General features: G+C 43.5%; 1 protein-coding gene across 1 annotated transcript in view; it reads right to left on the reverse strand.

Moving 5' to 3' along the window:
* Positions 1-252: 252 nt before the first annotated feature.
* LOC103768941 (tolloid-like protein 2) overlaps positions 253-16,267 on the reverse strand; it is a gene marked incomplete at its 3' end in the record, with an annotated part of 45,923 nt that continues 29,908 nt past the window's right edge. Inside the window, exons 8-13 of the mRNA XM_008936107.1 lie at positions 15,502-15,626; positions 10,350-10,465; positions 8,353-8,455; positions 5,159-5,275; positions 1,378-1,523; positions 253-448 (exon numbers count right to left, since the gene is read on the reverse strand). Coding sequence (XP_008934355.1) covers positions 253-448; positions 1,378-1,523; positions 5,159-5,275; positions 8,353-8,455; positions 10,350-10,465; positions 15,502-15,626 — 803 coding nt within the window. The remainder of the gene's footprint in view (positions 449-1,377; positions 1,524-5,158; positions 5,276-8,352; positions 8,456-10,349; positions 10,466-15,501; positions 15,627-16,267) is intronic.

The raw sequence follows: 16,267 nt of genomic DNA on the forward strand, positions 1-16,267 counted from the left end.
TCCTGCTGTGCAACACAAGGCATTAGTGCCTGTGCTGATATTGACCCAGCAGGCTTGCTTTCTGTTTTAATCAGGGAGGTAGTGTTCATGCCTCAGCATCAAACCCCTCTTGTACCTAACTTGATATTGGCAGTTGTACAGACAAGTTTTAACTACAAGTAGATGTAATGGTAACTGATAGCTTTGGAATGGCAGGAAGTTGAGGGATGAATGGTGTCCAGTTTTGACCTTGAGACGTACCAGATCACATACCTTTAAAGAAATTTGCTGCAAAACCTGCTTTATTGATGGTTGCATCAGACGCAAACTTCATCCATACTTTATTTGAACTGGATTTGAGATCTTCTGGCTTCTCGTAGCCACAGAAGTGACCAATCAGTGGGCTGTATTCAGTAGGGCCATCTCGAATCTCCAGGTAGTCATAAGAACAAGTGTTGTGCCATTCAATCTGTAATGGGAAAAGGTTGTGCCTGTAGCTCCCTAGTATTGAGTGCTGTGAGTCACAGTAGCTACCCAGGTAGGCTTTGGACAGCTACCAGCCTCCAGAGGAGCATCCCAAGCACCTGGTCACAACGAGGTGCTTGCCTCGTGGCTGCCACCGAGCTCTCCTGCAGCTGAAATGGCATTCAAGGCCAGGGACATCTCAGTTCTCCTGCCATTTTAGGCCATCCTCTGGTGGAACCTGGTCCCTGACTATCGACCAGCTGCTGTTCCACGAGAAGCTGTAAGGAACAGCCCAGAATGACTACAAACAAAACTGTGAAAGGAACAGGAGGTACTGGTGTCATCCCTTTCCACGACAAACACAGTAAAGTGTGCACAAACAACATCAGCCCAGGCAATAGATGTGATTTATACACCAACCCAGGTCCTGCCCACTCCTGTCTGTCACTTATACATCACTAGTCAGAAACAGATCACTGGTCACCCAGCTAAGACTGTAAGATGTCCTATAACCAGTAGGAGGAAACCTTTTCTGAACTCTTCAAAGCCTATTTGCCATCTGTGAATGTGATGTTTCTTCAGAGTCACAAACATCCTGCAACCTGCCAAACCCATGTGACACCAACAAGAGATTTTTGCCTGGACTGTGACCAATTTCATTTGAGCAGAGTGAAAATTTAAGGGCTCGTGAATCCTTACTTAACATCATCAACAATTTTGTGCCCCTTCTTGCTGTCTAGAGTAACAGTTTTTGAAATCATATTTAAAACTTGGCTTCAGGGTCTCCAAGCAAACTTCTGGTGAAGAGAAATGATGTTCTGAAGTATTAAATAAAAAACAGAAACAAATTATTATGTACATCACTTCTTAATTTTCAAGAATCTACAGAGGCAAAATAATATCCATAATATAATACAGAATGACATTTCTCACCTCAAAGGCTTGGAATGTGATTCCTATGTGAAAGCCCTCAGAAACTGTGATCTTCCAGATGCACTCTTTGGAAGGTCTGTAGTCATCTGGGTAATTGGGAGATTGGATCTGGCCAGCATCTTTGTGAATTTCTCCACCACAAATAGCTTCATAAAAACAAACAGCAAAACCACAAGATTGCAGGTTTTTCCTTAGGTAAAGCCTGCTCCATACACAGCCTTCTTCCTCATTCAAATCTGTACCTCTTGTTACACAAAGGCAACACACAAGTTACAGAAATTTCTACAAATTAACATTTTGTCTTTGTGACAGTGTCTCTTTAATTCACTGGGGCAGAGGATTTTTATGGATTTGTGTGTTTCACACTCCTGGTCACCTTCTTAACTGCTTAAAACCTGATACCAGTAGGACCAAGAAAGCCTACTAAGGACCACAAAACCCAGAAAAAAACCACTCCAACCAACCAACCAAATAAAAAAGAGTTGCAGATCTAATGCAGCCACACGATGGCAATATTAACACGCATGAGTTGAGCTGTTCACCAGAAGACCATCAGGCTGATTGCTGTGTGTGAAAAATTGTTTTGTGTTTAATGCAAGAATGAGTAAGTTTGAAGACCAAGAACAGAAAATTTAATGAAAATCTAGTTTAATAAAAAACTATCAGAGACCTCAAAGACAACAGCAGTTCAGCATAACTGCCTCAAGACTGCAACAAATGTGAGCAAGATCACCAGCTAAAACGTGTGCTACCCCATGATGCACAACAACACATGTCTACAAAAGGCCTATGAATGTTTTGGCTGTGTTTAAAGTCAGGCAAACAAAAAGCACGGAGAGTAAGAACATGAGAGATGGCACTGCAATGACACCTGCCAGACATCAATTATCATTACCCTTGGGGTCTCCCCACAGTGCATTGCATTAACATTTTAGATGTGGGTCTCCCTATAGTGCCCTGAAAATTGCTTGCATTGGGTAGCGCTGTCTCGATTCTACTTTATAAGCTGCCAATGTTTAACTGTGACCAAGTTAAAAGCACTGTTTCACTAGTGCAGTGCTATCTTCTTGTGCAGAGAATCAGTGCTAAAGCACCAGCAAATAGTCACACTCCAAATTCAGCTGCAGGGCACAGTTTAGATTGTAGTTTGAGTTCATATATTCAGAGCCACTAGAGGTGGTGCCAGAGTGAATATTGGAGGGACCCTTTAAAGAACTGTCCCCACCTAACTGAAGGAGGACTCCAAGAGCAGATAACTGACAATTTTTTTTAACAGCATAAAGCTGTCAGCCAGCAAACAGTATTTTCTCTGTGCACTGCAGTAGTTCACACTGAAATTCAGCTGAGCGTCCATTACAGGAAGAGCCTTACTGCAAAATGGAAACAACATCTGCTGATAGAGCTTGAGAAGCCCATTCTGATGGCAAATGTGGGGCTTCCAGCAGTGCTGGCAAAGCCAGCAGCATCTTCCCATCTTGAATTTCATGAAAGAAAAGGAACAATATGACCAAACTACGAGGACACCACTACATTAACTATCATTTAGTATCAAGTAATTCTCCCATCATGTGGCAACACGCTTCTGCCTTTTTCCTCCCATCTACTGAAAATTTTAGGGCCGAGGCCTGGAGGAATCTGAATCCAAATACCAGTCCTCTCCCAGAGCCTCCAGTGAAGTTCATATGCATGAGTGTTTATATGCATTCTCACTAAAGCAGAGGACAGAAAAGCAGTGTTAAAACCCACTTTGGCTTTTCAGTATTTGAGGGAGAAGAGTTCAAAAGTAAAAGAGGAACTAACAGTAATGCAGAGAGGGTTTGGACAAAAATCGATAGAAAAATAAACATTTAAGGCAAATGTCTCCTGGAAATTCAAAATTAAAAATTACCCTTATTAGATATAGAATTCACAAAACAGGTGAGCAAGCTACCTGACAACAGAGGAAAGAAACAAGCCATTACTTGAGCTTGTATCTGTGGGAAATAGAGATTAAGGAAGATTTTTGAGAAAACTCCCATTTCAGCAAATATATAGAGAAATGAATATAATATCACCACCTGCTGCTCTGACAAGAGGAGGCTGAGCTAAGAAAAGAACTATGCAGTGGGCCATCACTGTTTCTCTGGTACAAGCTGGCTTCCACCAGTTATGCTCTGTGCTTGCTCCCAGGCTTAGCCATAGATTTCATACCTTTAAAATGGAAAGTTTCTTGCAGGAAAAGGTTACATAAAAAGCCAGTTTTGAAGAGGCAAGAAAATATGGACAGTTGGAGGGATGCAAAGTTTGACCACTAGATGCATGTTCTACTTTCATTTGGTCTCCTCAAAAGTCATGTCAACCAAGTTTTGCTCATGCTGACTGGATCTTTTGGGGCCTTTTATTAATCAACAGGAAATATGGAAAATTATCAAGAGAAAAAAGTTTTGCAAAGTGACTTTGGACAGTAGGCAATATAAAAATTTGGTTTATTTCAGTACCATTCAGTAATATGAAGCATGATGCCATATTAATACACATGATAAGGAACAGAAAAGTTGCTTCCCAAAGACATTCTTCACTTTGCTTTTTTTTTTTTCCTTTTTAAGTTGGAGCGCATATCACCAGGGAATAACCCACTGTAAGAATTAACCTAACTAGCCCTCCAAAGCAATAAGCCAAAATAAAAGTCTATTAGAGACATACTAGTTTCATCACTTCTGATTCCAACAAACTACCTTAAAAGGGGTGTTACAAACTACACAGTCCAGGCAACAGCTGCTGCTCAGGAGACATTAAAAAAAAACAAAGCACCAAATCAGGCAAGCTACCTCTGTCTCTGGGGCAACAATTCCTGCAGAAACCAGATATTTCTCCTGTGAAACAGATTTGTTAGCCCCACACTGTTGTGAAATCCTCCTATGCTTTATTTGCACTTCCCCAACAGTCTCCATTTCCCTCTGTTAGTATCATTATTCACGAGTAGATAGGACACTTGGGCATTGGGTTTCCAGTGTTATGCGTGTTCCTGTGGCTGCAGAAAGATGATGATGCAATGTCAGCACTGATACAGTCAACCTCAATACTGTTGACAACACTGGTATTTCTAAGAAAATGCCTGTTGCCCAGAAAACAAGAAAGGGTTTTAACACATATTAGAATCATTACTGTAAAAAAATAAGCATATATGGAGAAGGGATGTTACTGATTTGTTAGCGACTTTTGTGGTATTCTATTTCATAGTCTCCATCCTCTGAAGTAGTTTCAGTATCCCAGTGCCATGCAAGTTTCCAAAATACCTGACCTGCAGAAGATCTGACACGCTAATTTCCAATCTTATGAAAGTAAAACTTACAAGGCAGAAAACAAAACCCAAACTTTGCATTTGAAAGAAGGAAAAAAAAAAGAAAAAAAAAGGAAAAAAAAAAAAGACCCACATATATTTTCTGTAACTTAATGATCTGAAACAGATCTTTGCCTGCAAAACTACCAGAAGGAACTTCTGCTACACCTAGCACTGCTGCTTACAGGGGCTGGTTAAGGCAAACAGAACCTAACCTAGGAATGGAAGATATTGCTCTGTGCTATCAGACTTCTTGTTGTTCCCAAAATGTGATGATTCTGTTGGAAGATCCATGCCTTGTCTGCTGACCCAGCCTGCAAAATCTGCCAATTCCTATAAAAACAAGAGCAGGGGCTGTATCTAACCACGCAGTGAAGCAGAACTTCTGCTGATCCCATAAAAACCTGCATAATGTTCTGGCTGCTCCGTGCAAGGTGACAAACTTCTAGCTAAGGGCTGTACCTTCATAGACCACAAAGAAGCCTTTGCCCAGGATGTTACTGCTGCTCCGGAACTCGATCCACAGCCTGCTGTCCGTGGAGATTACAGGTTCAGGGATCTTGTCACCACAAAATCTACCTAGAAGGCAGAAAAAAGATGATCAAGATCTCCTGGCTGATGGGCAGCACAGTGTAGCAGGCACGTGTGGCTCCAGGAGGCAAAGAACAGATTCTTTAAATTGGTTCAAGGAGCTGTGCTTGTCTTAAACACCCTTTCGTTCTCACCACTTGTGCTTCTGAATGAGTTTCTGTCCTGCCCCACTCCCTCATTAATTAATATTCTTTTCAGTTATTAAATCAATAAAGGTTTTCTTCAGCTGGGAGTGGAACCCAGTAGTCACAGATGCAGCTTGCATTGCCCTGGTAAATTCAAGATGGCTCTTGTTTTGATCACATAATTGGGCGAATGAGCTGCAAGAGTGGGGAACCATCCCCTGTCCTTCTAGAGATATGAGATTAGGGAGAATTGCTTCCACCTGCTAGGCCTTGGAAATTCCTTCACCATTTTACACCCAAAAAGAAATTGTCCAAGTTAAACCAAGGGTAAGAGGTGACCACGCTGAGGAGAAAATACCTCTTATCTCAACCCCCACTTTCACCACTTCCCAGTTAATCCTCTACAATCATTCAACCTCTTTCAAGAAAAAGAGACCAAGAGAGTTCTAACACCATGGTATACCCATCTCGGAGCTCTCTGGCATGCACCAGCACGGGTAAATACCCAAACCCAGCCAGAAAGGATGAATCCTGAAACAGAACAGCTGCAGATGGCATCTGCAGCCCAAACCACCTCAGCAGCCCTCATCTGGTGCTCTTTTACCTGTTCCAGACAGAAACTCCTCATGGAAACAGAGCAGGCACCAACTATGCACTGAGAGTACTCTGTGCAAACTGTTTTTTTTTTTAATCCAGCTGACACCAGCAGGATTATATACTGAATTCAACGTGACCACAGCATCCTGTCCAACCCAATCCCCAGTGGAAACTTGACAGAGGCAGAGTGCAGCTCTTTGTGTTGGATTTCAGTCAGGACGGTGGTGAGAGGGATCTTGGCCTTGCAACACCAGGCAAAAGCTTCTTTGAACAACCCTCTATTTGGTAGCAACCTGGTTGCTACCTGGAAGACAGCACCTTAGGTCTCATTAGCAGGCTGCATTATTGGTTCCCTGCAATGAATAAGGAGACAGTTTGTCTAAGGCTTGTTGGCTGACTGGCGGAAAAGGTTGTTGCTTTTCATATGTATGGGGGATAAAGTAGTTGGCATGAATCTGGGGCATTAAAAGCCTAGGGACCCCCTGCTTAGTCAGCTGCCCACAAGTCAGCTACTGCCACTTTTGGCTCTGCCTGCCCCACCTGCCCCACTTGGCAGCCTTGGGAAGGCTATGACCTTCAGGGACGCAAGAGCTGTGCCTCTGTGACAGGCTAGTGAGGGAAAATCAGAAGGTGATTTTGTTTCTCTTCAACGTCAGTTTCATTGCCAACCTTTTTCTTTTGCAGAGTCACCCATCCAAATACTATCTCAGACCCTAGCTTTACTTGGCTACTCAATTCTGACCCCCTGTGCCTCCAAGCTTCCCAGCACTGTTGGGGCAGCGTGACAGCCCTGTAGCCTACCAATAGCATCTCCCATCTCCACTTCCAAAGCGGATGCTAACAAACAGCATCAGCACTGTAAAGCTCCTTCCTCTAGGGTCACTGAGCAACTGTCTGCTGGATTTAGACTTGGAGTTTAACAAGGATGTCAAGGAGAGGAAACGCAGATGAGGAACGAGAATGAGCAAACTCCTCAGAGTGTGATAAAAAGGCCCATTCATAAAAAGTTATACACCATTTAAAGGCTGCGTTTTCACACACTTGCCTGGGAAAATATGCAGCGCACATGTATCTTTTTCTCTCCCCAAGAAGCCTGTGCTTTCACAATTCACACTAATCCCCCTCCCCGCCCCCTGCTGAATTGCCGTCTGTCTGCCTCTTCTGAGATAATTTCATGGGCTCAGCCCCTTGCGGGAGCTGTGGCCACTCATGCAGTGTCTCCTTCCAGATGGAGCACTCAGGAGTCCACCTGCACTAGGGGGACAGGGAAGTGCTTGGCTTCTGAAATATCTTTAAGTTACCCAGCAGAAAACAAAAAAAAAGAGGACCTAAACTGCAGCTACTGGAGGAATGTTTCCTAATGCATGTGAAGGAGAAAAGAAAAATAAATGCTGCCAACCCCAAAACAGGCAGGAAGCAGTAAAACCAGCTGCCAACTCTGCACTGAAAGGCAGGCCCACAGAAACCTCTGGAAAGCAGCACAACTGCAGCCTCAGCACCTCACCTGGTACCAGGCTGGGACGTCCAGTGGAGCCAACAAAAGCATTCAGCTGTCCCTAAGCCCACTGACCCCACACTGGCCAGCCCAGTTCTGTGCTGCAACACGGGGCACAGCATCTCTAACACAGACAGTGATGCTACACAACCTGGTTGTTTCTTTCCTTTCAGGCAGTGCAGCATCTTGTATGTTGGGGTGCCAATGCTGGATGGATCAGAACCACTGGCAAAACTAGTGGGACTCCTGCCTGCCCACTCAGGGTGACAGAAGACTTGCAGCTATGATAGCAGGAGGCAGAGGGGACAGGGAAGACACAGAGCTTCACTTCCTTTAGATTTTTGGGAGCAGGAGCAGAGCAGAATATTTGCAAAGTCTGATATCCTAGGCATGGTCTAGAAAGTTCCCTGCTAGAATTATGCAGGCTCTAAGTACAGACCCCTGTGTAAATGCAAATATCTAAGAAATAATGGCAGGAGCTTTGACCAGGAGCTTAATTCTTACTGCCAGACAGTTCCAACCTGGTCTTATGGAAAAGCAATAATATAAGTCCAGAGACCACATTTTCAGTTCCAGCCATGCCCCTGGCTCCCTTCCCTCTCTGCCTCACTTCTCAAGCTGGAAAAAAGAAGGAATAAAGTTTTTGCTACCAAAGGTCTGGGAGCATGGATCATCTGGTGTGAATACAGCACATGGGCATCTCTGGATGGAGACATTCACGGATGGCCAGTGCACTGGCGAGATGTAGGCTCCTTCCAGGTACAGGATGATTTTCTTTCTGTTTCCCCATCCCCACTAAGCATCAAGAGGAACACACAAAATACAAATAAAACGAAACAGCTACTCACCCAGTAGTGGAGCCTTCCTCCAGTAGCCATCACGCACCTCCACGTAATCATACCAGCAAAGGCGACTTTTAAACAGGTCCATTGATGTGAAGTTTAACATAATCTGAAAGGCAAGAGTACATGTTTCCCTTTGAGAAAAGAGCTGCTTTAAAGCAAAGACCTTACAGATCATGTGCTTCATGCCTGCTACAGCTGCCTAAGTGAGTAAGCAGGAAAAGGCAGTTGGCTGAATATTTTCAATCTGCTTGTCTCAAAAAATAAAGGCTTCTCAAGATATTTTAATGAAACCATGAAAGTACACGACAGCAGATAACACTTTACTATCCATTCGGTAACTTACAGTCACTGTTCTTCAGTTACTGATGTGGTACTTTAAAAAAAAGCCTGATTTGTTTTGTTTTAAATTAGAAATGGAATCTTTTGGTTTAGGGTGAACATCATAAAGAAACACATTGTCCCAAAACACAGATGTTTATATGCCCTTATATGCCACATGCTTGTAAGAAATTAATTTGCTAACACATTTCCATAGTCTGACAATTACACCATCACTGTGGTCCAGTTAGGTTCAGAGGCTTTACTGAGCAGAGCATTAAAATTTTATTCCTTTGGTCTCTTTCCTCTGTAACATGGGCTACAGGTTTGGCTCTGGGCCTATGGAAGTCACTGGCAGGGTGTACTTGTGGCAGTTCTTATCCTTGCAAGACTTGACCCATGTATTAATTTACATCTATAGTCTGCCACAGAAACATCATTAGATTAAAACACTCTCCCCCAAAAGCCCTGACTGGATGTGCAGAGTGCAGTCTGTAACAATGGTGCTTACTTTGTTCACACTTTTGGAGTTTTCTGAGTTTTGACAGCAAAAGGAGATTCATCTGTTTCTCTGCAGATGAATACAAGCCTCATACCTGTTCTAACGTTTCAGTGTTAAGATACTACTTTGTACCAATTGCTGCATTTGATAAAACAGGTAAATTAAAGCAATTAATCTGGAGCTGTGTGTCTGTTTTGTTTTGTTTTTTTTTCTTTTAACATGAGTGGTTCAGCATTTAGATGCTGGTTCCTATCCAACACAACTCTTCAAAAGAGGCTGAGAAACAAATGGAGAATTTACAGTAAGATTCAAACCACAAAACTCCCACTGCCATAGTTTTGAAATCTGGACAGCTCTTGGCACCTCTGCCCCTGGCAAAACTCTTCTTGCACTTAATGGCAGGAGTTCAGCAGTGTGTAGGACTGAGCTTGCAAGTGACAGAATTAAGCCCTAGGGCAAGACAGCTGCTGCAAAATTAGCAAGCTCTGATATTTTTTTGAGTCTAATTGTGTCTCGAGGGTGGCTCCTCAGCAAAGCCACTCTGCTGAGGAGCTCTCAAGCCAGGCTGCGCATTCTTGCAACCTGGTACAGCACGAAAAGCCTGAAGAGCTGATGTCAGTGGATTACAAAAAGATTTCATTTCTACAGGAAGATAAACAGAACCAAAAGAGCTGGAAAGAAAGTGGAGTGACTTTCCAGAGAAAGGTGTATGACTAATAGGCAGTGGGTCTCAGTGTTTCAAGGCAGGGGGGAAAAGTCCCCTGACAGGAACAATTATCCCTACATGACAGGGGCAGGCCACTGATGTCACTCACAGGTCCTCAGCTCCCTTTGGGACCTTTGCTTGCTGGCATGTTTTATCTAACTCATCTGACTGGCAGCTGGGTCTGAAAGGTGAGCTCTGCTGGAGCTAGTGGGTGGCAGGAAATCTCCATGCAGAATTCAGCCTTGAATCAGTCAGAGATGAACACAGCCCAGACCCACTCCACCATTATCTCTTCTCCCCTCAAGACCACGTAATCCTGACCCCATCTTTAGGAGGGCAGCAACGGTGCTCAGAAACTTTTCCAAGCTCCATCCCAGCACTCCAGGCATGCAGTGATCTTCTGGGAGCTGTTGTCACAGGCAAAACTACATGCAAGGAAGCACAAAGTACACTCTGTGCTGGTGTGGCACCTACCTTTTCCCCTGGGGTCACCGAGATCCTCCAGACACAGTGGGAATAGGAGGGGTAGCCATTTGGAAAGCCAGGGGCTGAGAAATTCCCTGTTGAGTCCTGCAAGGTCTCTCCACAAGCTGCAGGGAGGCGGGGTGGGGGAAACAGCAACAAGGAGTGATTCTCTGAAAGACATCAGGGTCTGCCAAAATGTTTACACACAGCTGCTGTGTGCAGGTTGGTGGCTGGTACTCTAAGCAGATTCATTCACGGTACTGGCCAAAAGTCATTGACTACTAGAGACCTTGCCAAAGGGGTAATGTAAAATTTGTCAGAACTCCCAGGATAGAAGATGATTAGCACAAGGACACAGGGGAAACAGCTTTTAAAGAGGCACCCTTCTTCCTTCATCTCTCAACCCTACTGAGGAATACCTCATCCACTAATCAAATGCAAAATAACCTGACCCCACCTTGCAACTCCAAGACTGCTGTCAGCAAATCCGTTTTCCCTTCATTACAAGCTGCTCGGTGAAGTTCTCCTTAGTTACCATTGTTAAGTGTCTTTTTTAGGGGGTTAAAACATCCTAACAAAAGCAGGGCAAGCCCCACTGCCCTCATGCTTCAGCTGTGCAGCACCTACCCTGCTGCGACACTGCGCAGGACAAAACGCAAGCACTGCAGCTCCCTCTGCTCTGCTCTCCAACATCCAATTTTTGTGGCCTGCTGCAGTTGATGAAATGTAGATCCCAGAGCGACTTTTGGGAAGCAAGTGATCTACACACATGTATGCTCCTTTAGGGAACCACAGCTTCCAGCATCTGGGAAAGCCATGACTACTGTAGTTCCTGCTCTCTGAGCCAGGAGGACTGAGCTGGAACACGGAGTGACCATCTACATCTGCAGAGTAGCTGAGTGGATAGGTGGGAGGATCACAAGTATTGAAGCTCCAGTTTCCTTCAGAGTGTTCACAGAGTAGACACATTTTATTGCAAAGAGCAGGGACCTTGGCTTGCCTGCTTTCCAGTTGTTTTTCCAGTTTCATAACCTGCTGATGTTATAAAGCTGCCCTTGACTTGCAGCTTGGTTTCCTCAGTGACGGTAAGGCAGCTTCCAAAAATCCCTAATTAAGAAGCAGTGCTTTGAAAGATCCAACAAGGCTGAACATCTGTCTCCCTTTCTCATGGAAATGCCAGGGGATATTCCCCTGCCTGAGCTATCACATACTCACTAATTTTTCAGCCATGATTACATTTAGATGGGCAGGTCGGAAGCTGGAGGTGAAAAGAGACTGGTCCCATTCAAGACGTTTAATCTTCAAAAAGGGAAAAGAGGGTCACCTAGGCCAGAATTTCTTGATTAACCTGCAGTAGTGTGATCCACAGCTTGGCAGACCAGACTAGCTGAACAACAGGCAGGGACACACAACAGGTTTTTGCCCAACCAAATTGCTCATAGGAGTTCTCTGGAAGGTGGAGTCACTCCTAGGAACAAGCTGCACATATTTCAAGGCACAGGTCAATATGGGATCTGCCAAAGTCATTCCTATCAGGAAAGCCAAAGATATTTTAAACTGCTAGAACAAACAAACAAACAAACACTGAGCACAACAGGCAGGTAAATGCACACATCTGCCCCAGAGGAATGAAGAAAATAATGAAAGGTCAAAACCTTTGCATTGCTTCTTCCTTCTCAAGCAGTTAATAGCCCTGAGAACTCCCCCTCTACCATTATGCAGTTACAAAGGAACATTGCACAACAAGTTTTAGTTTAAAATCTTCAGAAATAGCTAACAGGTTCCACCTCTCCTGCAACAATTGGCGGGGGATGTTGTCTGTATTCTTTAGAGGGGCAGAAAGAGATGCTGTAAAAAGCGATGACCTGCATGAACTGGAGCAGAAATCTGGACTTCTATTTGCAGAATAATTACACTTTCTTCCTTTCTACCTCTCGCCAAGATGCTTTGCCTTGCATCAGAATCTGTTAGGATAATTCCAGCTCTCAGTACGCTCCCCGTGCCCTCAACCAGGAAATGCATGCTGCCCCAATAGATAAACATCTCAAAGAAGCTGACTTCCAGCCATACTTATTCTGAGGTCAGCAAACCATTCTTCAGCTGATCCTCTGGCATCATCACAGATCAATACATGGTCTGGAGTGGTCATGACCTTAGGATGGCTCTACGAATGCCAACGCCTGACAAGGTGTCCCAGTAAAAAGGGGATTCCAATTCACAACTCACCAAGATAAATAGATGTTCTTTTTCTCTGCTCAAAAATCTTTTTAAACCTACATGAAATGTTAAAAAGAGCTCTAAATCACTGGGAATACATACTGCATGACCATAATGACACAGGACAAAGAGGATTACTGCCCTCAGATGAACCACAGCGAAGGTTTCCAACAGCCCAGACTTAATTCTCCTAAGTGTAATTACACAGTTCCTGGCAAGACTATGTAATTATGGAAAAAGTACTACCATATCTACCACTCAGTAGCAAAGAGCCAACAGGTCCAATAAGACTAGTGTTTGGTACTTCTGGGATCCAAGAAACTGAGCTGAGGTGGTTTTTGCCCATGAAAAGGCTGTGGCATACATAAGCAGCCAGAACAGAACAGAGGTGAAAAGCAAAGTAGAAGGTAAATGCTTCAGAAGACATTTTTATCCGAAGTAGTTGAGTGATAGGCACTTACTTTTCATCAGCTGGTTATTAGTACACTACATCTTTCTGAGAATGCAGAGAGAATTGTATAGGATGATGTAATGAAGGAACATTCTCAATTTATAGTTTAACTATTCCTGCATAGTTAGCACAGCCACACAGGCCTGTTTCCTTCATCACAGCATAAGACAGCAGGATGTTCTGGTTTTGAAGTCTTTTGTATTAACTATACTCATCAAATCCTCAACCATGCAACATATCAAATCTAGCATTTACAACTATGTAGCAGAATGCATCTTGCCTTCCAGAAATTCTTTCAGCAGATTTCATTTGGTTTCATCTGACTTAACACTAACTTTAACCCAGCAGGTATAAGCTTTGGGGAATTAAGAGCAATTTAAAACAGCAGGGTTCTAGAATGGAAAAGCTAAGCCAACCCCAACTGTAGCAGCCACAAGGACTCAAATCTAATGAGTTGGAGAGACCTGTTTCTTACAATAAAAGCAGCAATCACTCTGGCTCCTACTAGTGCATGCTTGTAACACATCTTCCACCATGTTAGTGCTGTTTTGGGGGAATTTTCTCTGGCATTTTCAGGTGGGGACTCTCTTTCTAAAAGGGAAACCACCTACCATTCACTTTCTGGATTATGTTGTTGCATTTTACCTAAAAAGCCTCAGCTTAATTACTGAACAAGTCATCCTCAACCTAAAGTCTCATTCAAACTCTTCTTAAATATACAAATGAAGTCCTTTGGCTTTGAACTCCTGTGCTTTGCATTTTGCAGAGGAAGAGTTTTCAAGCTACCAATACAAACAGCATCTTAAGAGGTTAATGCCATTAAATATACCACACCCCTTCTCTTCAGATGCAACCTGTGTATAAATTTTGATGTGGGAAAAAAAGAGGAAACAAAACTAAAACAATATATATTTGAGGAAATTTGCTTAATAGGCTTAAAACTCTAATCGTGCAGCTGCCAAATATGTTCTGAGCCTCTGCTAAAGCTCTGTAGGAAAAAAAACCCAAAACACTAAACAGTAAAAAAAGTTCTATTTTGCAAATAGAAAACCTGAGACTGAGAAAGGTCTTAATTTTAAAGAAAGTTGCTTTGTAGCTTTTAGTTCAACTTAAACCTCAGGCCAAAGTCGCTTTTCAGCTTGCCTCAAGAAATCTGAATTTTTAGTCAATGCTTCCAGGTATGGGAATGAAAAGCCTGCTTGGATTAAGTCCAACTCAATGAAAAAAACATGGTGCAAGACATTCCTCATTTTTTGTTGTTGTTGAGTAGTCAAATGAATCAATCCCTAAACTAATTAATGAGATAATTTTTCAAGAACTACAACTTGTTCAACAAAAACAGAACAACCAGACCAATCCAAAACCAGTCCAGACCAAACCACTTAAACTTCTGGGTCACGCTTGCAAAAGACCTTTATTTTGTCCCTGCATTACTACAAATGCCACAGAGTAATTCTACAAAATTAGGGCAACCCTCTCATCCTCCCAGTATTTTCTCATGGATGTTTCATGACCTGCCGAAATTCAACAGAGCTTATTAAGTTTTCTATCTCCTAGCATCACACCTCTCCTGTTGTCTCCCTTCTCAGTTGCTGCAGTCCATGCCACAGGCACTAGACTGGATGGCATCTTTACTTGAAGCCTCTCTTCACATCCTCACATTCAACCTGTCCTTCAGCCTGGTAGATTGCTCCTCTGAAATCTGATTTTCTCTATTAACCTGTTCAGCTAAACTGTTGCATAAAAAGGATTCTTTTGGTCTGATGGGTAAATTTAGCCTCTTGATCATATTTGTGACCCCAACGCTCTTTACACCAATCTTTTCAGACCCCATATAAAGTGGGACCCAGACTACTGGTCCTTAGTATGTGGATGGGTTCTGTATCAAAGCTGTGCCCAGTCTATCAACCCTTTGGCAGCAAGAAGAGGGATACAACCTCCCAAAAAAACAGCCCAAAGCACCAGCTTCCAGCACCCACTTGTTTCACAAATCACCATCTTCAAGCTTTCTTCCACAGTATTTCCCAAGCTTCAGTGCAACACACCATAATTGCAGAGATGCAGGGGTTTTTTTAAGGCTCATCTCTGGGCCAACAACTATATAAATAACAGAAGTTTGATGGTTAATGATCAAGTCAATCAGATAGAGATCCCTAGAGATTCCAGTCTACCAGCTATCTCTGCCACTTTGGAAACTCATAGTCTCCACTCTGTACATGGTCGTGTACATCAACCTCATTTTCTATGAGCACAGCCTACACTGGACCAACCTGAAGCCTCAAAACGAACAGTAATACTGGCAAAGTACCAACAGGAGACACATATTTGGCAAGTTAAATTCTCCCACACCTCCAGCCTGAAACATTTGACGGTCTACCTTTCCTGAGTTGCTTTCATCAAAGGGATTGTTGAGGTGCTCTTGAACTCCAATGCCTTCCAGACAAGCCATGTGTCTACAATAAAGCTAGAGCCATCTCCACAAGCCATATTTACCTGGGCATTTGTACAACTTCCTTGCCTGAGCGATGTCTCCCTGACTCAGGCGAATACGCTGACCAATAGTTGGCCGGACCCCGTTATCATCGCGGCGGGGAAGGATGGTGTCGAGGAAAACCCCTCTAAAGGGAAGAGCAGACAGACAAAAAATAGTGAAGGGACACAACGCACAATGCAGGCCTCCCACACCATCCCCATGACCACGTATCCCATGCTAAGAAACAGAAGTAATGCAGATTGTGACAACTGCATGTCTTGAGGTTGCCTTCTGGCTGTACTAGATAGCTTCCAATGTACAGGCAAGTCTGTGAAGCCAGTTAATTCCTCTTTTGATAGATAAAGATTGCTGTTGCCTCTAAGCGTAGACACATTCCTTGCCCTTAATCAGAAAAGGCAATGAAATATTCTTCTAGAAGGTTCATTGCACATCTGGCTCAGCAGGAGCAGAGATTGGACACTTAAGGCAAAGGAGAAGAGAGAAGGGAAGTTTGTTCAGTAGCAGATGGTGCTGGGCTAGCAGTGACTGTGGTTGCCACAGATGGGAAAAAGATCAAGTGGTCTGCCTTTGTTCTGCATGAGTATTTAAGCTAATAACGCCACTTGTCTCTGCCTCCTTTTCCTCATTACTATTTCTTCCATGTGGCATTTCATCCTCAGGGCTCTCTGCTACACTTCTGATCTCAGTAAAGGATTTAAGCTTGGGCCTCACTTCCGTCAAGATGCAAAGTCCAAGAAAAGGCTTGCACACAAGAGAGACTCCAAG

This window comes from Merops nubicus, unplaced genomic scaffold, assembly GCF_000691845.1.
Source record: "Merops nubicus isolate BGI_N331 unplaced genomic scaffold, ASM69184v1 scaffold9532, whole genome shotgun sequence".
In the NCBI taxonomy this organism is placed as follows: domain Eukaryota; kingdom Metazoa; phylum Chordata; class Aves; order Coraciiformes; family Meropidae; genus Merops; species Merops nubicus.